Raw genomic sequence first — 26,196 nt, 5'->3', positions numbered from 1 at the left:
TTAATGCTGACTGCTGTCAGCCAGTATTACACAAGTGAGGGAGGTGGGATTTTCTGGCATATTAGTCTGTTATCCCTTTGGTTCCTACATACAGTCTTGGTGAGGAAGAAATCCAAGAGTAGAAGATAAAGACAGCTCTTACCCCCTCTATTCCTCTAATATATTCCTGTAATACATTCCTGTAATACATTTAATTTGTAACCTTGTTGCTAGTCACTCATTTCAGTCCTGTGAATCAAGTGTAAGGATGTGTCTGTCCTTTTGACCCAGAGTTAAAAAGCATGTTTTTAATGGCTTTTTTTTTTTGAGTTTTTTAACTATGAAATTTATTGTCAAATTGGTTTCCACACAACACCCAGTGCTTATCCCCAACAGGTGCCCTCTTCAGTGCCCATCACCCACCCCTCCCTCCCACCCCCCATCAACCCTCAGTTTATTCTCAGTTTTTAAGAGTCTCTTATGGTTTGGCTGTCTCCCTCTCTACTTTTTTTTTTTTTTTCCTTCTCCGTGGTCTTCTGTTAAGTTTTTCAGGCTTATTTTCATCTTGGTTGTGGCTAATATTTTAAAAAGTGAAAATTAGAGATAATAGTATTTTTAAGTTTTAAAATTGAATTTAAATTCATGTTAGTTAAGTTGTGACAGCATGAATAGTAATTTTCTAATGCGTCCAAGATGATTTCTTTTACCACTTGGTGGAGCTCTTTTGTAAGTTAGTGCATTTTAAAGCAGCAAGTTGAAGTCATCAATTGGGGGCTATCATTTGGGTGGTTCAAGTGAACTAAATGCTACTAATAGGTAGCCTCTTCAAGTGTTGATTGTAGATTTTAATTTAAACTATAATGTGTAATTAAAGTTTTAATATCTTAATGGTTTCTCAATATTCCTAATTTTTCTCTTTCCTGCTTTGTATAAATTTAGCACTTTCTTGCTGACTAAATTTTCTTACTGACTAAATAAAAAGCTCATAAGCTTTTTATCTTGATGAGGTCCCAGTAGTTCATTTTTGCTTTTATTTCCCTTGCTTTTGGAGAACTGTCGACTAAAAAGTTATTGCAGCTGAGGTCAGAGAGGTTGTTGTCTGTTTTCTCCTCTAGGGTTTTGATGGTTTCTTGTCTCACATTCAGGTCCTTCATCCATTTTGAGTTTATTTTTGTGTATAGTGTAAGGAAGTAGTCCAGTTTCATTCTTTTACATGTTGCTGTCCAGTTCTCCCAGTACCAATTGCTAAAGAGACGGTCTTTTTTCCATTGGATATTCTTTCTTTGTCAAAAATTAGTTGGCCATACATTTGTGGTCCAATTCTGGGTTCTCTATTCCCTTGGTCTGTGTGTCTGTGTTTGTACCAATACCGTACTGTCTTGATGAGTACAGCTTTGTAGTAGAGGCTAAAGTCTGGGATTGTCATGCCTCCCACTTTGTTTCTCTTTTTCAACATTACTTTGAAATGTTGGGGTTTGGCTTTTTGGCTGTTTGGGGTCTTTTGTGGCTCCATATAGATTTTAGGATTGTTTGTTCTAGCTCTGAGAAGAATGTTGGTGCAATTTTGATTGAGATTGCGATGAATGAATAGATTGCTTTGGGTAGTATTGACATTTTAACAATATTTATTCTTCCAATCCATGAGCCTGGAATGTTTTTCATTTCTTTGTGTCGTTTTCAATTTCTTTCATAAGTTTTCTATAGTTTCAAGCATGTAGATCTTTTACATCTTTAGTTAGGTTTATTCCTAGGTATTTTATGGTGCTTGGTGCAGTTGTAAATGGGATCAATTTCTTGATTTTTTTTTTTTTTTATTCTGTTGCTTCATTATTGGTGCATAGAAATGCAACCGATTTCTGTACATTGATTTTTGTATCCTGCGACTTTGCTAATAGATTCATGTTTCCATTCCACCAGTTTTTTGGTGGAGTCTTTCAGGTTTTCCATGTATAGTATCATGTCATCTGCAAATAGTGAAAGTTTTACTTCTTTGCAAATTTGGATGCCTTTTGTTTCATTTTGTTTTCTGATTGTTGAGGCTAGGACTTCCAATACTGTGTTAAACAACAGTGGTGAGAGTGGACATCCCTGTAGTGTTCCTGATCTCAGGGGGGAAAGCTCTCAATTTTTCTCCATTGCGGATGATATTAGCTGTGGGCTTTTCATATAGAGCTTTTATGATGTTAAGTTATGTTCCTTCTATCCCAACTTTCTTGAGGGTTTTTATTAAGAAAGGATGCTGTATTTTTTAAGATGTTTTTTCTGCATCTATTGACAGGATCATATGGCTTTTATCCTTTTTTCTTTTTTTTTTTTTAACTTTTTTTTTCCAACTTTTTTTTTTAATTTTTATTTTTGGGACAGAGAGAGACAGAGCATGAACGGGGGAGGGGCAGAGAGAGAGGGAGACACAGAATCGGAAACAGGCTCCAGGCTCCGAGCCATCAGCCCAGAGCCCGACGCGGGGCTCGAACTCACGGACCGCGAGATCGTGACCTGGCTGAAGTCGGACGCTCAACCGACTGCACCACCCAGGCACCCCTTTTATCCTTTTTTCTATTAATGTGATGTATCACATTGGTTGATTTGTGAATATTGAATCAGCCCTGCAGCTCAGGAATGAATCCCACTTGATCATGGAGAATAATTCTTATATTCTCCAATAATATACTGTTGAATTTGATTTGCTGGTATCTTGTTAATAATTTTTGTATCCAGGTTCAGCCTGTAATTCTCCTTTTTAGTGGGGTCTCTGATTTGGGAATCAAGGTAATGCTGGCTTCATAGAATGAGTCTGGAAGCTTTCTGTTTCTATTTTATGGAACAGCTTGAGAAGAATAGGTATTAACTGGGCTTTAAATGTCTGGTAGAATTCCCCTGGGAAGCCATCTGGTCCAGGACTCTTACTTGTTGGGAGATTTTTGATAACTGATTCAATTTCTTTGCTGGTATGGGTCTGTTCAAATTTTCTATTTCTTTCTGTTTGACTTTTGGTAGTGTGTGGGTGTCTAGGAATTTATCCATTTCTTCCAGGTTGTCCAGTTTATTGGCATATAATTTTTCATAGTATTGTCTCCTAACTGTATTTCTGTGATGTTGGTTGTGATTTCTCCTCTTTCATTCGTGGTTTTATCTATTTGGGTTCTCTCAGTTTTTGAGAAGTCTGGCTAGGGGTTTATTAATATTGTTTATTCTTTCAAAATATCAGTTCTTAGATTCATTGAGTTTTTTTTTAGAATTCTGTATTGTTTATTTCTGCTCTAATCTTTATTATTTATCTTCTGCTCATTTTGGGGTTTCTTTGCTGCTATGTTTCTAGTTCTTTTAGGTGTGAGGTTAGGTTTTGTATTCAGCATTTTTCTTGTTTTTGAGATAGGCCTGGATTGCAATGTATTTTCCTCTTAGGACTGTTTTTGCTGCATCCCAAAGGGTTTGGACTGTTGTGTTTTCATTTTCATTTGCTTCCATTTGTTTTTTAATTTCTTCTTTAATTGCCTGGTTGACTTGTTCATTCTTTAGTAGGATGTTCTTTAACCTCCATGCATTTGGAGGCTTTCCAAATTCTTTCTTGTGGTTGATTTCAAGATTCATAGCATTGTGATCTGAAAATATGCATGGTATGATCTCAATTCTTTTATTTATTGAGGGCTGTTTTGTGACTCAGTATGTGATCTATCTTGGAGAATGTTCCGTGTGCACTTGAGAAGAATGTGTATTTTGCTGCTTTTGGATGAGAAGTTCTGAATGTATCTGTCAAGTCCATCTGGTCCAGTGTATCATTCAAGCCCATTGTTTCTTTATTGATTTTCTGCCTATATGATCTGTCCATTGTTATAAGTGGAGTTTTAAAGTCCCTTGCAAATACCGCATTCTTATCAATAAGATTGCTTATGTTTGTGATAGATTTATGTATTTGGGTTCTCTCAAGTTGGGGACATAAACATTTATAATTGTTAGCTCTTCTTGATGGATAGTCCCTGTAATTATGATATAATGCCCTTCTTCATCTCTTGTTACAGCCTTTAGTTTAAAACCTAGTTTGTCTGATATAAGTATGGCTACTCCAGCTTTTCTTTTGACTTCCAGTAGCATGATAGATGGTTCTCCATCCCCTCACTTTCAATCTGAAGGTGTCCTCATGTCTAAAGTGAGTCTCTTGTGGATAGCATATAGATGCATCGTAGTTTTTTACCCATTCTGATACCTGTGTCTTTTGATTGGGGCATTTAGTCCATTTACAGTTAGAGTTATTATTGAAAGATGCAAATTTAATGTCATTGTGCTATCTGTAGGTTTTATGCTTGTAGTGATAGCTCTGGTCCTTTGTAGTCTTTACAGCATTCCACTCACATAGTCCCCCTTAGCATGTCTTGCACAGCTGGTTTAGTGGTCATGAACTCCTTCAGTTTTTGTTTGTCTGGGAAAGCCTTTATCTCTCCTTCTATTCTGAATGACCGCCTTGCCAGATAAATGATTCTTGGCTGCATATTTTTCCTATTTATCACATTGAATATTTCCTGCCCCTCCCATCTTGCATGTCAGGTTTCAGTGGACAGGTCTGCTAGTACCCTAATGTGTCTACCCTTGTAGGTTAAGGCCTGTTTGTCCCTAGCTGCTTTCAGAATTCTCTCTTTATCTTTGTATTTTGCCAGTTTCACTCTGATATGCCATGGTGAAGACCTATTCTTGTTGAATCTGAAGGGAGTTTTCTGTGCCTCCTGGATTTGGATGTCTGCTTCCTTCCTCAGATTAGGGAAGTTCTCAGTTACAATTTGTTCAAGTAAACCTTCTGCCCCTTTCTCTTTCTCTTCTTCTGGAACTCGTATGATATGGATATTAGTACATTTCATTGAAGCACTTAGTTTTCTAATTCTCCCCTCATAGTCTGGTATTTTCTTATCTTTTTCTTGGCTTCATCACTTTCCATAATTTTATCTTCTATTTCACTTATTCTCCCCTCTGCTTCCTCTGTCCTTGCTGTCACTGCATCTACTTTATTGTGCACCTCATATATACCATTTCTTAATTTGTTGTGACTATTTCTTAGTTCCTTGATCTCTGCAGCAATAGATTCTCTGCTGTCTTACTGGCTTTTTCAAGCCCAGCTATTAATCTTATGACTATCATTCCAAATTCTTTATCAGATATATTGTTTATATCTGTTTTGAGAAATTCTCTGTCATTTCTTCCTGAAATTTCTTTTGAGGGAATTCTTCCATTTCATCATTTTAGCTAGTTTTCTGCCCTTTAAGTGTTTTAATAGCTTGTTAAGGGTCCTTCACCTACGAGCACTACTATATTAAAAAGGGGTCATACACTGTCCAGGGCCTGGTCATTCAGGATGTGTTTTTGGAGTGTGTTGTGTGCTCTCTGTTATTGTGACTCTGGTTGCTCTATCTCCCTACTTGTAATGGTGGTTTGGACCTTCCACCAGGTATACTTTGATTTGTTCTTTGAAATAACCCTGGAAAAAATTTTAAAAGGCATGGTGGTAGAAGAAGCCTTATCCCATACAAAGAAATGACAGGGGTGTGGTATAAAGAAAAGAAAAAAAAAAAAAATGACCAGACAGAGAATCAGAGAAACTATATGGCTTACTACAGAGAGAGAAAGGGGAAAATAAGGAAAAAAGAGATACAGAAGAGATATGAAAAGACTAGATTAAAAACGTCTGCTTAAACCAATAACCAGAATAGAAAAGGGAAGAAATAAGAGGAAGAAAAGAAAGAAAAAATTGACCATGAATCCAATCAGAAAATGCAACACTGCTGGACCAATATCTGATGGTTCCTTGAAACCAGTGGCTGTGCTGGTCTGGAGGAGGGGCTGTCTGGTTCGGTCAGTGTCAGTCTTGCTTAGGTAGATAGCAGTTACCAGATACAAAGGGGGAGGGGCGTGGCTTGGTGTAGGTGGGTCCTGCCTCCACTCTGGGCCTGCTGTTTTGTTCCCTGAAGCCCAACCTTGTTGGTGATGGGGATAAAAATGGCGACAACCCAGTCTCTACTCCCTGGATGGGCTATCCCATACCACTCTCTTCAGGCTGTCCTCACAGTGCTGCCTGGGCATGAGCAGGTGGTTTGTCTTGCTCCACAGTCTTCTGTGCCTTCCAGGCACTTGGCTGGGATTCAAACCCCAATGTCCTAAAGGATCCCACTCTGCCCGCCCCCATTCCAGGGTAGTGCCACTCTACCCTGCCAACAAAGGGCCTCTGGCTGGCAGGTCTTTTGTCCTTGGAGTGGCTATATACTTCTTCCCACAACACCCAAGGGAGGGGACTGCTGTCTTTGTGCCTCTGAGCTTGCTCCTGAGCCTGGGGTGGCTCCCCTTCTCCACCAGGTGCATGTACAAGGCAGCAGGCCCTGGTCTGGAGAAAGTCCTGTAACCCTGGATTGTCACTTCTAAGGCTGTTTGCAAGTTAGACATTGGTTCTTTCTGTTTTTTCCATTCCCTGGACTATGGTCCAGAGAGGTTTTTCTCTTGTCCAAACATAATCCTACGCTTCCACAGCCTCTCTGTCTCTTCCTTTTGTCTCTCCACAGAAGGAGATCCTTCTCTTCTGTGCCTATGCCTCCTGTTTTATCTCTCCCAGTTCATAATCACCCACTTATAGCTTGCCAAGTTGTATCTGTTGGCCCCTGGAGATGTTTCTGTCACTCTGTAGCCTAGATTCCTGGAATTCCAAATCTTCTGGCCTCAATACTCCTGTGTTTGAGGGGCGGGGGACCTTCCCGTCCCCCTGCTTCTCTGCCATGTTGACTCTGTCTCCTAAGTTTTGTTTTTTTTTTAATTTTTTAAATGTTTACTTATTATTTTGAGAGAGAGAGAGAGAGAGAGAGAGCGAGCGAGCACAAGTGAGGGAAAGGGCAGAGAGAGAGGGAGGGAGACACAGAATCTGAAGCAGGCTCCAGGCTCTGAGCTGACAACAGAGAGCCTGACACGGGGCTTAAACCCACGGACTGTGAGATCCTGACCTGAGCCAAAGTTGGATGCTTAACTGACTGAGCCACCCAGGCGCCCCAATAAATCTTGATAAATGCACTCAACCATGTAATTACCACCATCAATTAAAGTATAGAAATTTTTGGTCCAGAAAGTTTTCTCCTTTCCTTTGTTGTCTAACACCTCCACTCCTGTCCCAAGGCAGCCACTGATGTACTTTTTGCCATTAAAAATTAATTTTTCCTTTTCTAGAGTTTTGTAGGAAAGGAAGAACAGTATATAGGATTTACCCTTTTTTCTCTGGCTTCTTTTTTTCATGTGATAATTTTGAGGTTTATGTTGTGTTTATTAGTACTTTTCCTTTTTTATTAAAAACATTTTTTTATGTTTTATTTATTTTTGAGAGAGAGATTGAGAGACAGAGCATGCATGGAGGAGGGACAGAGAGAGAGGGAAACACAGAAACTGAAACATGCTCCAGGCTCTGAGCTGTCAGCACAGAGCCCAACGCAGGGCTCAAACCTACGAACTGTGAAATCTTGACCTGAGCCAAAGTCGGATGCTTAACTGACTGAGCCACCCGGGCGCCCCAGTACTTTTCCTTTTTATTGCTGAATAACATTCCATTGTATGGTTGTACCACAGTTTATCTGTTCACCAGTTTTTGGATATTGGGACATTTTCTAGTTTTTGGTTTTTATAATTGAAGCTGTTATTAACATTTATGTACAAAGTTTCCATTTCTCTTGGGTATAAATACCTGGGAGTGGTATTGATAAGTGTTATGGAAAGTATATACTTAACTTTATAAGAGCTTGCCAAACTTGTTTTTCAAAATGGTTGTACCATTTTACATGATCACCAGCAGTATTTGAGTATTCCTTGCTCTACATCCTTACCAACCATTTGTCATCTCAACCATATCGTCAGTCTTTTTAATTTAACCATTCTAGTGGGTGTATAGTTGTAAGTTTTAAGATATTTGTATAGAAATGCAACAGATTGCTGCATATTGTGGAATTTAAGAAACAAACAGCAAAGAAAAGAAAAGACACATGAAGAAATAGACTCTTAACTATAGAGAACAAACTGATCGTTACCAGAAGGGAGGTGAGGGGATGGGTTAAAAAGGTGATGGAGATTAAGGAGTGTACTTGTCTTGATGAGCATTGGGTGATATATGGAATTGTTGAATCCTTGTATTGTACACATGAAACTAATATACCACTGTATGTTAACTATACTGTAATTAAAACAAAACTTAAAATATTTGTTTTCCATGTAGCTAAAATTAAGGAAAAGTTTAGAGTTAGATAATATGTTTTTATTATTAAAATTTGATAATCCAGAACAATTCTTTTCCTAAAGTTTATATGTAACTGAGATTTCAAAACAATGTAAAATTTCATCATAAACTTTTCAGCTCTGTTGTAACCTTCGATTGAGAGTAAGCAAATTGTTCCAGTTGTGTAATAGAATATCAGCTAATTTGGTATTTCTTTTGTTTGCAATCTAATGTAATCAAGTTTTACCTATAAAACTTACATATTTAGAAAGAGATACATATTTTTAAGGGAAAAAGTATTCTAATGATAATCATAGCCATCACTCATCAGGTACTAATTATATGCCAGGCATTATTCTAAGGGCTTTAGATGTATACTCTCACTTAATTCTTACCAAGTGAGATATGTATTATTATTTCCATTTTACAAAGGAGGCAATTATGGCACTGAGAGATATGAATTTCATGAGGTTACAAAATACTTGAGTCAGTAGATTGGTAAAAAAAAATTAAGTGTATCAGAGCAAAATGAAGATATTCAAGAAAGTAGGCTTCTTTTTAAAAAAAAAAATTGTTATGAACTCAAATCTTTTAAGTTGGCTCTGATGACATTGGATTATTGAAAAATGAAAATATTTGCTTTAGAGAAATGACCCCTCAATTTTTCACAGTAAGTTATAATTTAACTTTTTGATCTTTCTAGTATTTTTTGCTTTATAATATAAAATTAAAGATTTTTTATTAGTGTGGAATTAAATACTCTCAACTATATGCCATCATAAGAATTTAAAAGCAAGTTAAATTGAGTAAGAAAAAAAGTCATCATATAATTTTAGTATAGTATCCAGTGTGTGAATAATTAATGAAATATTTGAATTTTTTTTTTTTTTTGTACCCAGGAAGGTTATAGTCAAAGGAAAAAGGAACTGTGGGGAATCTGTATCTTTATTGCAGCAGTTGACCTAGATGAGATGCCATTCACCTTTACTGAGCTACAGAAAAACATAGAAACCAGGTAAAATTTCTTACATCAATATAGGCCTCTGCCATTAAAGAAAAGTCTTTCTGAACTTTCCTCTTAACAGACTTTAGAGAACTAGTGAGAAATGTTGAAATTAAATAAAACTTTTAAAGGACTTAGGTCAACTAGTGAACTTTCTCTCATGAAGCCTTGATGAATGTATATTTATGTTGCACTTTCTCAAGAATATTGCAGTTTGTGTCCTGGGAAATTTTTCATCATGTTCTAACTCTCTAGAACTTTCCTAGTTGTAGCTCTTGATGAAGTGGACAAAAAGAACAAGGGTTTGTAATGTAGACTTATTAGATTAAAACTTACAAAAGTACTGTAAGTCTATCTTAAAGGAATTTAACTAAGATTTATTAACGTTTAAGATTGCTTAATGTAATATATGCATAATTATATGCTTTTTGAGACTGGAAATTTAGCTGAGTGTCCATAGTTGCTCTAGGAATTAATGTTTGTTGTTGAGTTTATAAGCCTTATAAGAAGCATTTACTAATTTGTTTCTAGTAACTTCTGAACTGTATCCTGAGCAGATAGTTTGTGGGACTTCCAGTCATTTCATTTGCAGTGTATTTACAAAATGTAACAGTAAATAATGTTACCAGAAAGGTAGTAGTATATGTTTTTTCTTGGATAAAACCATCTAGAATTAAACATAATTGGTGTTTTATTTAAATGAGATAAATTGCTGTGTTGTTCAGTAACTCTTTTTCTTATTGCCTCCAAATAAAATGTGGAAACAAAGACCTTGTATATTTTTTATTATTTTTTATGAATATAATTTATTGTCAAATTGGCTTACATATAACACCCAGTGCTCATCCCAACAAGTACCCTCCTCAATGCCCATCACCCATTTTCCCCTTGCCCTCACCCTCAGTTTGTTTTCTGTATTTGAGTCTCTTGTGGTTTGCCTCCCTCCCTCTCTGTTTTTTTCCCCTTCCCTTCCCCCATGGACTTCTGTTAAGTTTCTCAAGATCACATGAGTGAAAACCTATCATATCTGTCCTTCTCTGAATGACTTATTTCACTCAGCATAATACTGTATGTTCATATTTAACCTGGTGAATTAGAATTGGTTTACTGCTCAGATTTCAGTTTAACTTGATTAATAAAATCACTAAATCAAAATATTTTTATATAACTGAGAAATAATCTAAATATATAAGTAAATTTCTACATTCATTTGTATATTTACATGGTAGATGTTTCATCTACCTAGACGATTCATCTGTCCTAGAGGATTGAAAAGAATATGGATGCTTTGGTTGAGACAGAGCAGGTTTTAATCTGGTCTCTGTTGTTTTACAAGCTGTATGACTTGGAGCAGATTGCTTAGCTTTATTAAGTCTCAGTTTCCTCATCTGTAAAGTGAAAATTATTAGCTACTTTATATGAGAATTAAATAGCTTACAGCAAATAGAGAAGTAAGCAGTTTATAGAATCAGCATTCATGACTCAACTTGACCATAGGTACTGTTGAGGTCTTGAGTTCTTTCCTTCTACAGACCACCCCTCCATGCCCTTCCCCTACAAAAAAAAGAAAGAAAACTGGAACAACTGTTAGGCACTCTGATACTGTGCTAGGTTCTAATGATATGGAGGTGAGAAATAGTCTGTGACCTCAAGAAACTCAGTCCACTGGGAAAGATAAACAGATGGCTGCAATTCAGTGTTACATAGCTATTTATAGACTACTAAATAAATATGAAAGAGAAAAGTGAATACATCTTTTATTTCTAACATGAAAGAATTTTCCTGGCAAATGTTTTCCTATACTTTTTTCCTGAGTATTCATAAGCAGCACTGTTTTATAATTGGGCATGTCATAACTAATCTCCCTAAAATAAATGTAGTAATGACTTGTTATAACTTTTTCTTAGGGCATCTCTCTGTTGTAATAACTACCCAGTAATGTTATCTAGACCACTGCTTCTTAAATGTGCTTTGGTAAAGGGCTTTTTTCCTCAGTATATCATGGACTGACATTTAAAAATATATAATGTCAATTGATTACCGAAAAAAAATGAAATGAAAAACTTATAGTAATATTTTTTATTTTTATATTTTATATTTTTATTTTTATTATATTTAGCAGGCATAAAATTAAATTGTGAAAGTTTTTATATGCTTACCCTCAATTTCTGTACTTATTTAATTGTGGACGGATAACAAACCAGTACCAATTCATGGAGCACTGCTCTAGAGTATGTAGTTACTTACAGATCAGTGTGTCTTAATTATGGCTTTTTATACCTGCTTTTCCTCCCTCTAGCCTTTCCTCTTCTCTTTCCTTCACAGAAGGGCTACAGAAGGAATACTCAATTAAGTTACCCCTAGTAACAATTCAGTTTCCACGGTCCTCCATAGATATTGCCATATATCTCATAAAAACTGGAATTTTCATGGAGAATGGTTCATGAATAAATGCTGTTCTGAGGTTGATTTCTTTTTCTCTGGAGGTACCTACACATTTACTCCATTCCCTTTTCTGAGCAGCATCATGATCATTTACTCCACATTATTTCTGCTTCTTTGTTTGCTGTTCCACATAGCTTGTTGTGGCTGCCCCAGTCCCTTCTATATCCTGAGGATTTTAATAACCTTCTTTTGGGTTTTTTGCCCTCTGTTGATTAGCTGAAGCTTTTATTTTTACAGTTCTCAAGATAAGTGTCTGAGGGGTCCAGTCCATTTTTGGAATGAAACCTGTAATTCATTAGTTGCCAGACAGCCTTTGGGTGGGTCTGGTGACTACCCTTTAGTTCATTTAGCTGCTTTGGTATAATTCCTTAGACAATCTTGATTAGAAATGAGTGTGTGAGGTGCAGTTGATGATTGCTGTCTTTAGTGCCCTGTTTCTCATTGGTGAAAAACGTGTTAATATTTCACATAGATTAATTTTTTATAGAAAACAATAAAGAATGATTTAAAGAGATTATTTAAACAACTTAAAAATTTTATTCAGTTTTTATTTTCCCTTCCCCAACAATTCAGTCCTAAAACCACTGGGGGGGGGGGTGCAGTGAAGAAAGTAGGTATGTGCATCTGTGATAGGGTAGAGCCACGGGGTCCAAGAAGGATGTTAGAGTCCAAATGAGATAAGGAAGGCATTCACATGGCTGTGGTTGGGGGTGGGGATTATGATCTGGACTGCTTGGTGTGCAGTGTCAGAGACCAAGCAGGGTGTGTAGTAAGCCAGTGTAGAGAGTCATGGCACATGTGAGGTGAGGGCAGTTATGGGAGGGGAGTCCGCAGTCTCCTAGGGTGAGGAAGATGTCCATGTAGAGGGGTGAGGGCAGTCTAGAATGGGGAGTCAGTCTAAGCAGGAGAGGAGAGTGCCCATATGGGAGAGGGGATAGCTTTGGAGATGGAAGGTAGTTACATACAGGGGGGGTTGACTAAATGAATAAATAAAGATAAGTAGATCCTAGGTTTCTCACTGTGAAAGAAGAGGTATAAATATGGAAATGGAAACACTGGAATGAACCATGTGTTCAAAAAACCATGTTTTTTGTTGGAATTAGATAAATAGATGTGAACTTATGATTTTCAAAGCATATGGGTAGGTATGGAAATAAATATGTATGTATATGCCTGTCATAACCCTTGTTTTTGTATTAATAAATGTAGGCATAGGTATACAGATACAGGGGTGTAAGTTGAAGCTAGTTGATTTTTACTCTTCAAAGTCTAGTAAAATGTAAAAAGTAATTCCTTCTAAAGAATATAATAGTGATTTGGTGTAGAGCTAATAAACTTTTTAATTGAAATGTCTCTGCTTTGAAAATGAAATAAAACATTTTTTCAGTTACAGATTCACTTTTTTCTGTTATTTTCTTTTAGTGTCTACAAATTCTTTGATTTACTAAAAGAAGTTGATACGAGTACCAAAGTTGATAATGCTATGTCAAGACTGTTGAAGAAGTATAAGGTATTGTGTGCACTCTACAGCAAATTGGAAAGGTAAGTAGAAATATTATTAGGATTACCTCCATTTTTCATGTTACTGTTCATGATTAGGTTCCGTCTGGGAACTCTGTTTAGTAATATTGTTGGATATTACCCCTTAGATTTGTCCCCTTTGCTATTAGTTTTTTTTTTTTTTTTTTTTTTTTTTGGTTCTTATTAGCTTTCTCTTTTATCCAGTTATACACAATTCTGAATGTTTCCTCCAAAATTGTTATATGGTCCTTTCATATTTCTCATTTGCTTTAACGAACTTTAAGCTTAGTTCCCACTTTAGCCTTCTCTGCCAGAAGAAGACTTCTAGTTCTCAATGGAAGAGTGACCTTAACATTTAAACTTCTTCCTAATGGTGTTATTTCGTTTAGAAAGAGAAAGCATGCAGTAGGTGTACCTGACGTATACTACCAAGCTATGATTTGTATTCTCAGTGGTGGTTTAGAAGACTTTTCATTACTATTCAATGGGGAGAAAGATAAAATTCAGATAAATGTGGGTTGAGTTTTTAATACACTCTTCATGTAGGTCCCCACTGCCACTGGATACAATGCCAAATCTGGCATGTGCCTGTTGCTGTGTCCACTTGGGGGCTCATTTCACTTGGGTAAAAAATATGAAAGTTAATATTTTAGGTAAATAAAAAGTTGTAAAGGAAGTTGTATTCTACTTTGGGCTCCAACACGTATTGTGTGATCTTGGACAAGCTAGTTACCTAACTTTAGTGCTTAGTTTTCTAGTGTGTAAGCTGAATTGATAATGGTGCCTATCCTCTTAGGTTTTTTAATGTACTAAATGAGGTAATGCAGACAGTGATGACTCCAATGCCTGTAATAAACATAGTAAACTTTCCACTGTTTGTTGTTTTTTGGGTTTTTTTTTCCTTAAGTAAGCTCTATACCCAATATGCGGCTTGAACTCATGACCCCAAGAGCAAGAGCCACATGCTCTATTGATGGAGTCAGCCAGATGCCCCTTCACAAATGTTTAAAAAATTTTTAATTGTTTGTTTCTTTTTGAGAGAGATAGCAAGAGAGAGCAAGTGAGCACGAGTGGGGAAGGGGCAGAGAGAGAGGGAGACACAGAATCTGAAGCGGGCTCCATACTCCGAGCTGTCAGCACAGAGCCGATGGAGGGCTCCAACTCACAGACCAAGAGATCGTGACCTGAGCTGAAGTCAGATGCTTAACCGACTGAGCCACCCAAGCACCCTTCCACATAATGTTTTTAAAACAAAAAAATATTTCTCGCCCAATTTGGGAAAATTTATATACTATATCCCCTTTAAAGAGTCACGCTGTACACTGGCAACTCAGGATTCTTAAAAGTCCTATATAATAAAATATGTGGAATCTGTTGAATTCATCATTTCCTAAATTTATTAGACTACTAATATTTGTTTATATGCATTTAACATCAATTAAAACCTCCTGGAAATAGTGTTTTGTAGAATATACTTTAAGAATCTTTAGGCTAGCTATCAGCTTATTTTATTGCAAATAAATTAAGAAACTACAACAAGCATTAACTAAGTGTCTGTTAGTCCTCAGTTATAGGTTAGGTGCTGGGGACATAAAATCTATGACACTATGATCATCAAGAAGCTTATAGTAAATAAATTATATTCTTTAATAAAAATAAGTGCAGTAATGCATGTGATGCTCTCTTTTAAAAGATTATATATGAGAAGTAGAAATTACATAGTGGGCAAATGTCGTGTATGTTCAAGGGTGAGAAGGGTAATTGCAGGGTACTTTTGATCAAGTAAAAACTATAAAATGCAATATCTGAAAAGGCTTAAGGATAAATTCACCAAGCAAAATGTGTAGGAACTGTGACTGAACTTCCCAGGCAGAGTGATTAGCATGTGTACAAAGGCAAAGCAGTAGCATTATGTACTTTGTTTTGCTGATGGCTGAAAGGTAGGAAGGGTTCAGACTGATAGTGAGCTTGGACTTTGCCTTGCAGGGGATGGAGTCATTGAATGATTTTGATCTGGAATGACAGATCTGGCCTTAACAGATCACTTGGGCCTTTTTTATTAACTAGTTATATAAGTGGATTGTTAGGTTTTTTTCCTATCTTCTTTGTACTTTTTTCTGAAGAGCAATTAGGAAAATTAACTGTGGTATCAAAGCCTGTTCATTTCAGAGCAGACTGTATGTGTGCATATATATATGGCAATATGACGAAAAAGATCTAAGTATGAATATTAATTTAGTCACTGAGTGTGTGAGTTAGGAAAAGTTCCTTAACTTCTCTAAACATCAATTTCGGTCTAAAATATAGCCAGTAATATTTTCCTTACAGGGTAATTGGGAGAATTAAATAAGACGATGTTATCGGTTAGCTCACTTGCCAGCACATATTAAGTGCATAATAAATGGTAGCTTTTAAAGTTAATATTAGCTTTGTTAATGCTATTATAGAGAAATATAATAATGTAAGCCATGAATTTTAAATACTCTAGTAGCTATGTGACAAAAATAAAAAGAAACAAGTGAAATTAATTTTAACATTTCATTTAACTTACATATTTCAAAATATCTCATTTCAACATGTATAATTCACACAAAAATTTTTGCCTAAATGTTCATAGCAACATTATTCATAATAACCAAAGGTAGATTATTTTATTGTTCAGCTATTAAAGGGAATAAAGTGCTTTTAGATACTACAACATGGATGAACCTTGAAAACATTAAGCTAAGTGAAAGAAGCCAGACACAAAAGAGCATATATTCCATTATATGAAGTGTCCAAATGGGCATATCCATAGAAACAGAATGTAAATTAGTGATTGCCAAGGAGTATTGCTAATAGATAGGGGGTTTGTTTGGGGGGTTGGGGGGACGATAGAAATATTCTGGAATTAGATAGTAGTGATGGTTGTAAAACGAAGTGAATACACTAAAATTACTGAATTTATATACTTTAGAATTATAAACTTTATGCTATATGAGTTATATTTTAATAAAACATAAAACCAATATAAAAGTTATTAATGAAATATTTCACATTCTTTTTCTTGTACTAAGTATTTTTTAATACTTTGGTGTATAATTCACATTTACAGCACAACTTCATTTGCACTAGCCACATTGCAGGTGTTCGGTAGCTTGCTGTAAGTGCTTGTGGCTACCATATTAGCACAGACATATGTTGAATGCATTATCTTTTACTGTATGAGAGCATTTTAGTTGGAGTTACATTAAGTTACAGTTTAAAACAATGCTTTGGACATTAAACATCTTTTCTATAATTACAAAAAGTCCTTTTTGTAATTATAAACTACTCTTTATTATAAGGTAGTAATTTTGTCTATATACATTTTTTTATTTACATATTTTTGGTGACTGGCTTCTTTCACTTAGCATGTTTTCATGGATTATCCATGTTGTAGCATGTTTCCCTACTTTGTTACTATTTATTATGGAGCAATATTCCACTGTATGGTTTTATCACATTTTATTTATCAGTTTACAGACATTTGTGTTGTATGTCTTTTAAAGTAGTTGAGAGTATGGAGAAAAGCAAGTGTATATTTATAGAGTTTGTTACATTAATTGTCTTATTAAGCCATTTTTTGTTCTCCTCATTTGTTCCTATGGATTCAGTTTACCATCTAGTGTCATTTGTTTACTCCAACACAGCTTTGATCCCACCCACCTCTTTTGTGCAAATAGATTACATTTCTCTATGTTATAGCCCCCAAAATACAGTTATATACATACCGTGTTATACAGTTGCTTTCACATCAGTTATGAGAAGAAATACGCAGTTATTACCATCTTTTATAGCACAATAATTTCACCTTTTCCAGTGCTCTTTGTTTTTTCATGTGGATATGAATTAGTGTTACTTATTTTCAGCCTGAAGAACTTCTTTTAGTATTTCTTGTGAGAAATATTTAGTATTTAGTATTTCTAATGAGTCTGCTATCAACAAATTCTCTTTTATTATTTGGTAATGTCTCTTTTATTATTTTCACTCTTGACAGTTTTGCTGGATATGATTCTTGGTTAACATTTTTTTTCTTTCAGCACTTTGAATATGTAATCTTACTGCCTTCTGATCTTCATTGTTTCATGAGAAGTCAGCTGTTAATGTTATTGGGTTCCTTTCTACATGCTGTATCATCTTTTTCCTGTTTTTCTCTTTGTCTTTTAACACTTTACTGTCATATATCTGGGTATGGATTCCTTTACATTCATCCTTCTTGGAGTTTATGTGTTTTGGGTATGTAAATTAATGTTTTTTCATCAGATTCAGGAAGTTTTCAGCTATTTCTTTAAATTTTTTTTTTTCTGCTCCTATCTCTCCACCCACTTCTGGTACTCCCATTACACATGTATTGGTGTGTTTTTTGGTGTCCCACATTTATATGAACCTCTTCATTTTTCTTCCCCCCCCCCCCCTTTGTTCTTCACACACCATAATCTCTTTTGGTCTGTCTTCAAGTTTAGTGTTTCTTTCTTATGTCAGGTCAGATCTGTTGAGCCTATCTAGTGAATTTTTCATTTTGGTTGTTGTACTTTTCAACTCAAATTTCCATTTGGTTCTTTTAAAATAATATCTCTTTATTGATATTCTCTATTGGATGAGACAATATCAGACTACCTTTCTTTGTTCCTTAAGCATGATTTCTTTTAGTTATCTGGATATATTTATTTACTTATTTTTGGGGGGGATATATTTATAATAGCTCCTTTGAAGTCTTTATTAAGTCTGACATCTGGGCTCTCTTTAATGCAATTTCTATTGCATGCTTTTTTCTCATGTAGAGTTCATACTTTCCTATTTCTTTGCATATTTTCATTTATTCTTGAAAACTGAACATTTTGATAACACCCTAGTAAGTCTAGGTACTGATTCTCCTATGTTGTGGGGCTTTCTGTTGTCGTTTTGCATTTGTTAGTGGCCTAGCTGTGTTATTTCAGTGAAGTATGTTAGTCCCACAGTGTCCAGCCTTTGATAATGCCCTTCAGTGTAGCCATTGGACATGTGCACAGTCACTCTGAGGTGACTCATTTTCAAGAGGTTCTCTTTGTCAGTCTTTTTCCCCCTGATCTCTCTTGTTAAGTTAACCACTTTGTTGATATACCTTCCATTAATTGGTGAATGATTATTTTGCTGTTTTTGACAATGTCTGGGCCTCAAATTGTTTCACAGTCTGATCTCATTAATTTGGCTCCCTTTTCAGAAATAGTCTTTGAGGTCAGCCTTGAGGCTTGTTCTTTTTGAGCTCTTCTTAGCTCCTTCTTCCCCTGGTTCTCTCCTAAGTGGTCTAGGATTCAGCTTGTTGCTTTCATACAATTGCTAGCCTCCTCTTACATGCTCACCACCAAAATTTCCATTGTTTTCAATGGCACCTAGCCTTGAAAGTTCCCACACTGTGTTCCAAATGAAGTTAATTCCTTTGGAGAGAGCTTCAGACCTCTTTTTTCTGAAGACTTGCCTCTTTCCTGGGCATCACTTTGCCACTGCTGTGAGGTCAGAATGGGAAATGTGCACCTCTTCTCTTAGAACGTCATTTCCACTTTAAGAGTAGGGCACTGAGAAAACATGGTAGCCCCTAATCTTCTCAGATTGCTTTTCATATCTGGAACCTCTGTACTGTGAACTAAGTGGGGTAAAAGAAGTCAAGGCCCCAGTATTCTTGATCAGCTGTGCCTGGAATAGAACTTTCACCCTTTGAGTGGGAGCTAAGTGGAGGAAGGGAGCCCTAGACCTCCCAGTTACTCTTGCCTGGGATAGACTTTCTGCATACAAAGCTGGGGGTGATTAGAAATTCTGGCCACCTTCCTTTCCCAGAGTGATAGTCCTAGGCTGGGAACTGCAGAGAGAGGGAGTCCTGTGTCTTGGGTGTACCTGCCCAGGGTAGAGCTTTATGATGCTGAGCTAAAGAGGAGGAGGAAGTGAGTTTTGCTGTGAATTCCAGTCTATTTTTGTTCTTACCAAGAGTTAGTAGATTTTCATGAACAAATGTTTCCTTTTTTGCTGTATTCCCTCAGGAGAATTTCCAGAGACTTTAAATGATTTTTAAAATAATTTCAACCAATTATAGTTACTACACTGGGAAACAGGTCTGTGGAAATTTTTACTCCACCATTGTCCTAAAAAAACATGGTTTATAGTACTGTTAAGTTGAGTTATTTTAGTGAGACTAATAGTTAAATAAACTTTTACGACCTGATCTGAGATTCTAACTAGATCAAGATTTAATTGCAAAATACATTCTGAGTTACAAATGCCCATAAGGAATCCAGTCCTTTTGTAGTTAAATATTAACAGTGATGTGTGGAAATGTCATGTATTGGAAAAACCTACTTTAACATTTTTTAATAATGCTGTAATTTTTTGTCTTTAAAATGTATACTTCTGGATAAAAAGAAAAATAATAAGATGTATACTTCTGGAAATAAGATGAATAAAGCATGATAAAATTTATTTCTAAGTTATGAAAAAAATTTAAAAGTAACTTTTAAAAAAGCCATAATGGTAATATAATTATTATTTCCTTTTAGGACATGTGAACATATATATTTGACACAACCTGGCAGTTTGTAAGTATTTCCTAGCATGTTATTTTTATCTTCTTTTATTTTTATTTATTTTTTAAAAGATTTTATTTATTTTGAGAGAGAGAGGACAGCATGAGTAGGGGAGGAGCATAGAGAGAGGGAAGGAGAAAAATCCCAAGCAGGCTCTACACTGTCAACACAGAGCCCAATGTAGGGGTCGAACTGACAAACCATGACATCGTGACCTGAGCTAAAAGCAAGAGTTGGACACCATTGAGCCACCCAGCTGCCCCTGTCTTTTTTTTTTTTTTTTTTTAAAGATTTTTCTGGAATAATCCCAAACATGTTAATGTCAGGGTTAGTTTGATAGATTATAGCATGCTACCTCATAAATTAAGGTCATAGATTTATACTCTGTGCAGATTACTTACCTTCTCACAAAGACAGTGGTACGAAATACATGTCCTTTACTGCAAGGTGAACTAATAGGGTGGAAGTTCATTCAGTGCAACATATCACCTGCTCAGGGGAAAATGCGTATTCACTGGCTAAATCTTTTTTGAGGGTCCTTTTTTAACTTTAGTAAGACTAAAAGCATAGTGTTTTTGTAAGAGTAAATGTGAAGTGTATATTAAAATTTCCAAATTATCTTTTTAAATGTATATGGTACATGCTCCAACAGTATACCCATGTAAGAGCTCTAGAGATTTTCTTTGGAAATGGTATGAGTAGTATATGAGATATTCTGCCCCACTGAACTAGTGGTATTGAAGATGATTGATATAAAGGGAAATTATATGTTTATTAATTAATCTATTCCAGTTGTTAATACCAACAAGTTATCAAAGCATAGTGTTAAATTAGTAAAGTAGAGTCACCCAAACCTCTCTCTGCTTAAATGTTGATTTTAATTAGAAAGCAAAGGGCAGGAAAGTATTAAGTAATTGGAAACCAAGTACATCATAGTATACCACTTTTTATGCATATTTTTCGATTAGAATTGAAATATTAAGTATTTCCTTTACAAAATGTGTTTTGTACATTTTGTACATGGGCTAAATATAAATATTGGTAAAACCACTCACTGAATTGAAGCAAATTGACTTAATGTGTAAATTGTACATTTAAAATGGATTGTATTCTCTTACGCAATCAATCAACTTAGGCCTGTAATTTAAAAAGAAGGAAGAGGTGCCTGGGTGTCTCAGTTGCTCCACACTGTTGGTGAAGCCTGCTTAGTATTCTCCCTCCCTCTCTGCCTCTCTCTACCTACACCTTGTGTGTGCATGTACTCTCTCTCTCTCAAAATAAATAAGTAAAAGGAAAAAAATAGTTGAAGACTGTCAGTGTAAAATTTTTTTCTGCTTTGTTTGTTTACCAGGCTATCTACTGAAATAAACTCTATGTTGGTGCTAAAAGCTTCTTGGATCACATTTTTACTAGCTAAAGGTAAAGTCATTGTTTTTGTTCCATGTGAATGTTTCAAATGCAATAATTGATAATTCTTTTGGACTACGCTCAATTTTTTATTCAGTTTAATGTTACTCCCGCCCCCCCACTCCCCAATTCTCTGTGTGGCTTGTGAACTCTTAGCAAGTTCTTGTAATTATGGCACTGGAAGCAGCTTTGGAAATGTCTTATTTCATTTCTGTTTCTAATATCCTTTTATCCTTCTTGCCTTTTTTTTTTTTTTTTAAGAATAATGTTACTGTTTTTATAAAAATGATACAGTCACAATACATAATTCAAATAATACAGAAAATGCAAAGAAAAGTGTAGAAAAATTACCCAAAACCTACCTAGAAATAATTATCATTAAAATTAGACTGTCATTCCAGTTATAATTTCTCTAAGATTATAAAACATTATTAAAAAATTAAGGTTACAATCTTTTTAATTTTACCTTGTGTTTCGATTTAAAGGTATTAATCTGCTTGAAAGAAAAGAGCACTAATATTACCATTCTTCCTGTTACCTCCCCATTCCCTACTTTAAGATTTTTGCATTTTCGTATTAACATTATCAAAGATTATAACACATACATTCTCTTCTATAATTAAAATTACTTGTTTATTCTCACTTCTCTGTTTTGGTGGATTCTAAGTTTATTGTCACTTCTCTGTTACAGCTTCTCCATTTCTGAGTTCTTTATTTTGATTCATCTTTAGTTGGCTGGATTTTACCAAGAAGGAGTTTTTCAAAAAAGGCTTTTTGGCACCATATTCTCTGTGTTGTTTATGAGTCATGTCCATAGGCTTTATACTTGAAGGACCACTTGGCTGTCTATCCTATTTTTGTGTCATTCTTGTTTTCCTCAGGACACTGTTTTATGGCATTAAACATTGCTATTAAAAAATTGGAGACTAGCTTAATTTCCGCCCCTTATTTACTTTTTTTTTTTTCTTGAGAGATAGTGCGAGTGGGGGAGAGGCAGAGAGAAAGGGAGACACAGAATCCGAAGCAGGCTCCAGGCTCTGAGCTGTTGGCACAGGGCCTGATGCGAGACTTGAATTCACGGACTGTGAGATCATGACCTGAGCTGAAGTCAGATGCTTAACTGACTGAGCCACCCAGCTGCCCCCACTTATTTACTGTCTAAATACTTGATTTTTTTTTTTAAAGTTTGAAGTTCATTATCTTAACTAGAATATCTCTTTTGTTTTTTATTATTCTGTATTATTTTTTCTTGTAACACTATATCTCTTTTTAAACTGAAGGTCTGCACTTTATTTCAAAGAAATCTTAACATACTGCATTTTTTCAAGTTTATTTATTTTGAGAGAGAGAGAGAGAGAGAGAGAGAGAGATAAAGCACAAGTGGGGGAGGGGCAGAGAGAGAATCCCAAGCAGGGTCAGCACTGCCAGCATGGAGTCCAACGTGGGGCTTGAACCCATGAACCAGGAGATCACCAACTGAGCCACCCAGGAACCCTTCATGCGCTACATTTTTAAATATTACTCTATTCAGTTAGGTGCTATTCTATTCTGTTTCAGGAACTTAGCTGTCTTATGTTGGATTGTTTTTGTCCTCCATATTTAGTATCTTTTCTCATATTATTCTGATCTTTGGTCTTTTTCTTATGTATTAACTGTTTTTTGTCTCAAGCCTTTCTTCTGTTTTGAGCTAAACTGTGTTTGTAATGGTGTTATTTGGTCCTCAGTTTTTCCTTAGCTTTTCTAGCTCCTTATTTTTATATAACTTGTGCTTTTTATTTCTTAGTGCAAGGAGTCATAGGGCATTTTCTTCTCGTATATTATCTTCCAGATTGGGTTCTCTGATTTTTTTTCCCCTTCTTACATTGTGATTCTTTTATTTCTTTTCTTGTTTTATTTTCTGTACTGTGTTTGCATAATTGCTGTGTTTCTCATGCTCTCCCCCACCTCATGTTACTAAGACTTTTTGTAGGCAACCCTGACCTGATGTTCTAGTTTCTCTGTTGTGGTTGGTGTTTGATGTTCTGTTTTCTCTGATGTAGTGTGAATAAATCTCTTTTCACTAACTTTGCATTTTATCTTTGGCTCGTTGTATTCCCCAAAGAGCTACAATATGAGTACAGCCTTTTTATTATATTTATTTTTAGTCGGGGTGAGGGAGAAAGTGGAGAATTTATCTGGAATGGTATGAGTCTTTGTTGTTCTGAGATTCTTGTTAGAATGAACTCTACAATAGAACATTTATAGTGATAATTACATCCTGTTTCCATAACAGGATTGTGTTGGGATTCAGATTGGCCCCCAGTTCAGCACAATATACTGGAGTCTCTGTGTTTATCAGAAAGTTAGCTACCATTTACTTCCTCTCTTTTACCCTTCTCTCATCAGCAATTTCTGTGCCCTCCACGTAAGAGGAGGAAAAGATGAGGATACTCTGAGTCAGTATCTCTTAAATTTGGTGTTGGTACTGACACTTAGCCAGAACATGTTTTCCTTTATTTTATTGGGTATTGGAGGAGGATTTGATCTGACTTCACTTGACCATTTTATGTATTTACTTACTTATTTAATGTTTACTTATTTTTAAGAGGGAGAGAGAGCAAGCATGAGTGGGGGAGGGGCAGAGAGAGAGAGAGAGAGACAGAATCCAAAGGAGGCTCCAGCTCTGAGCTGTCAGCTCAGAGCCTGACATGGGACTTGAATTCACGAACTGTGAGATCATGACCTGAGCCAAAGTTGGATGCTTAACCAACTGAGCCACCCAGATGCTCCAGAAACAAAATGAATTTAGACATAGGGAATGAATTATAATGATAATAGCTAAATGTCAAATTCTCATGGTAGATTTATACTTCATTTATAATTTCATAACCTTTTATATATTTCATTTATAGTTTATATATTTCAAATCTTGAGTTTTTGTGAAACAAAAAATTTTAAGCTTTAATATGCCTTTAGTGACTCTTAAATAAATGAGTATATGCATATGCCCATACCTACAGTTTTCCCTGATTTAAAGATCTCAATCTCCGTTTCTAGTCTGTTACTTTACAATGTGAACCTACTTTATTTTCAGGGGAAGTGTTACAAATGGAAGATGATCTCGTCATCTCATTTCAGTTAATGCTCTGTGTCCTTGATTATTTTATTAAACTCTCACCTCCTGCATTGCTTAAAGAACCATATAGTAAGTATTTTAAATAATTTATGCACCTTCTACATCATTACTCAACAGTTGTTTATTTAATATCGACTAGGTCCAAAACATAGTTCTAGAGCTGAAGGGATGATAAAAAAGAAATCAGACCTGGACTCTGCCCTCAAGTAGTATAAGGTATAGAAGTAGAGATAAGACAAGTAAGTAAGTAATCAGTATATTATCACTTTCTAAGTGATCTGGGTCAAAATATAGTAAATGCTATGAGAGTTCAAGCAACGAGAAAGCAGGGAAGACCAAGGAAGACCATATAAAAGAGGTGGATATGAACTGAGTGTTGAAGAGTAGATAGCATTTGAGGGTTAGGCAAAGTTGGGGTAGAATATTCCTAGTAAAGAGAAAATAAGAGGTAAGGCACAGATATGGGTGAAACTTCATGAGAAAGAGTAGCCCATTCTGCAGGAGGAGATTACCTAAATTGTATTATTGGATGCTAATTGTTATGTGACTAACTTTTTTTGCATATAATTGTCATCTACTTCAGTGGGTGATGAGGTGAGAAGTGTTTTTAAGTGAAAGTAACTGTTGCTAAAAAAAAAAAAATAAAAAGAAAATAACTTGTTGAAATAGAGAGTATTAAGCAAAGATGAGTATATTCCTCTTAGAATGGAATTGCTTCTTTTGGTGGCATCAAGAGTAGAATTTCAAAATCATTTATTATACCACAGAAAAATGTAAACTTAACTAGGCCGAACTGCTTCTTTGCTCCTAAAATTATGAAAGTATTAATAATACTAAAAGTAATAGAGGACAGATCAAAACATGGAAGTCAAAAGTGGTGTTGAAAGTGGCTGAAAAACTGAAGCCTAATTAATCTTCCTGAACGATAGTTTCATGGAAAAATGTGTTGAACGTGGTTTGACAGAAAAAGATCAGTAGCAGAAACCAAAATGGGAGAAAAAAATACAAAACAATATATTTTAAAAATTTCTGATTCTGTAATGATTATATGTCTTTTCTTCACTTTTTTCAATTTTTACAAGTTTAGGAAGTTCATGTAGGATGTTACTTTAGGTTGACAGACTTTGTTCTTTTGGATTATTCAAACACATGTTTTAATATTCTAAGTGCTATGTTAAGGAGAAACCAGGATGAGGTGTTAAATTGAGTATGGTAAACTTTTAATTACTTTTTTATTATGAAAATTCCAGATGAATATACAAAAGTAGACAGTAGTATAATAAGCCTCATGTACTTAATCACGTGCCTTCAACATATAACTTATGGTCAACCAGGAGCCCCATCTGCTGCCTAGTTGCATCAGCTATATTATTTTGAAGCACATCTTTGTATACCATTTCATTCTTACAAATTTTAGTATGTATCTCTAAAAGGTAGTCTTTTTAAAAAGCATAGTGACTATTAGCACACCTGAAAATCAATAGTGATTTCTAACCTAATACCACCAAATATCTAGTAAGTGTTCAGATTTTCACTTGCCTTTTAAAAGTGATTTTAAAACTTTTTTTTTTTTACAGGTTGACTAAATCAGAATCTAAATAAGATCTATACCTTATGACTGGTTGATACGCTTTTGAGACAAAAAAACTTCCTTTTCTATCTGTCTCTTTTTTTTTCTTGTAACTGATTTGTTAAGTAATTAGGTGGTTTATTCTGTGCAGCTTCACATGGTTTAATTTTTTCTGACTGCATTTTGTTATATAGTTTAACGTGTTCCTATATTCTCTCAATTTCCTGTAAATTGGTGGTTAGGCCCGGAGGCAGTTAATACATTTTATATTTAGTCATTTGTAATCTCTTTTAGTAGTTGAATCCATTTTCAGTTTAAGTGGGGAATACTGAAAACAATACAGAAAGTTTTTAAAAAATC

The 26,196-nt window shown here is 35.4% G+C and overlaps 1 protein-coding gene across 6 annotated transcripts in view; it reads left to right on the top strand.

Moving 5' to 3' along the window:
• RB1 (RB transcriptional corepressor 1) overlaps positions 1–26,196 on the top strand; it is a 191,534-nt gene that overhangs the window by 54,880 nt on the left and 110,458 nt on the right. For 5 of the 6 annotated variants that reach the window (XM_049646925.1, XM_049646924.1, XM_049646923.1 and 2 more), the window contains 5 exons: positions 9,103–9,218; positions 13,074–13,193; positions 19,718–19,756; positions 21,096–21,163; positions 24,225–24,335. In XM_049646925.1, the coding sequence (XP_049502882.1) occupies positions 9,175–9,218; positions 13,074–13,193; positions 19,718–19,756; positions 21,096–21,163; positions 24,225–24,335 (382 nt within the window). In that variant the 5' untranslated portion in view covers positions 9,103–9,174. Of the gene's footprint in view, positions 1–9,102; positions 9,219–13,073; positions 13,194–19,717; positions 19,757–21,095; positions 21,164–24,224; positions 24,336–26,196 lie in introns of those variants that run through there. The other variant, XM_049646926.1, reaches the window with a different exon arrangement.

Source organism: Panthera uncia (assembly GCF_023721935.1).
Source record: "Panthera uncia isolate 11264 chromosome A1 unlocalized genomic scaffold, Puncia_PCG_1.0 HiC_scaffold_16, whole genome shotgun sequence".
NCBI lineage: Eukaryota > Metazoa > Chordata > Mammalia > Carnivora > Felidae > Panthera > Panthera uncia.
Note: the sequence above shows the minus strand (reverse complement) of the source record. Positions and strands in the feature narration are given on the sequence as shown.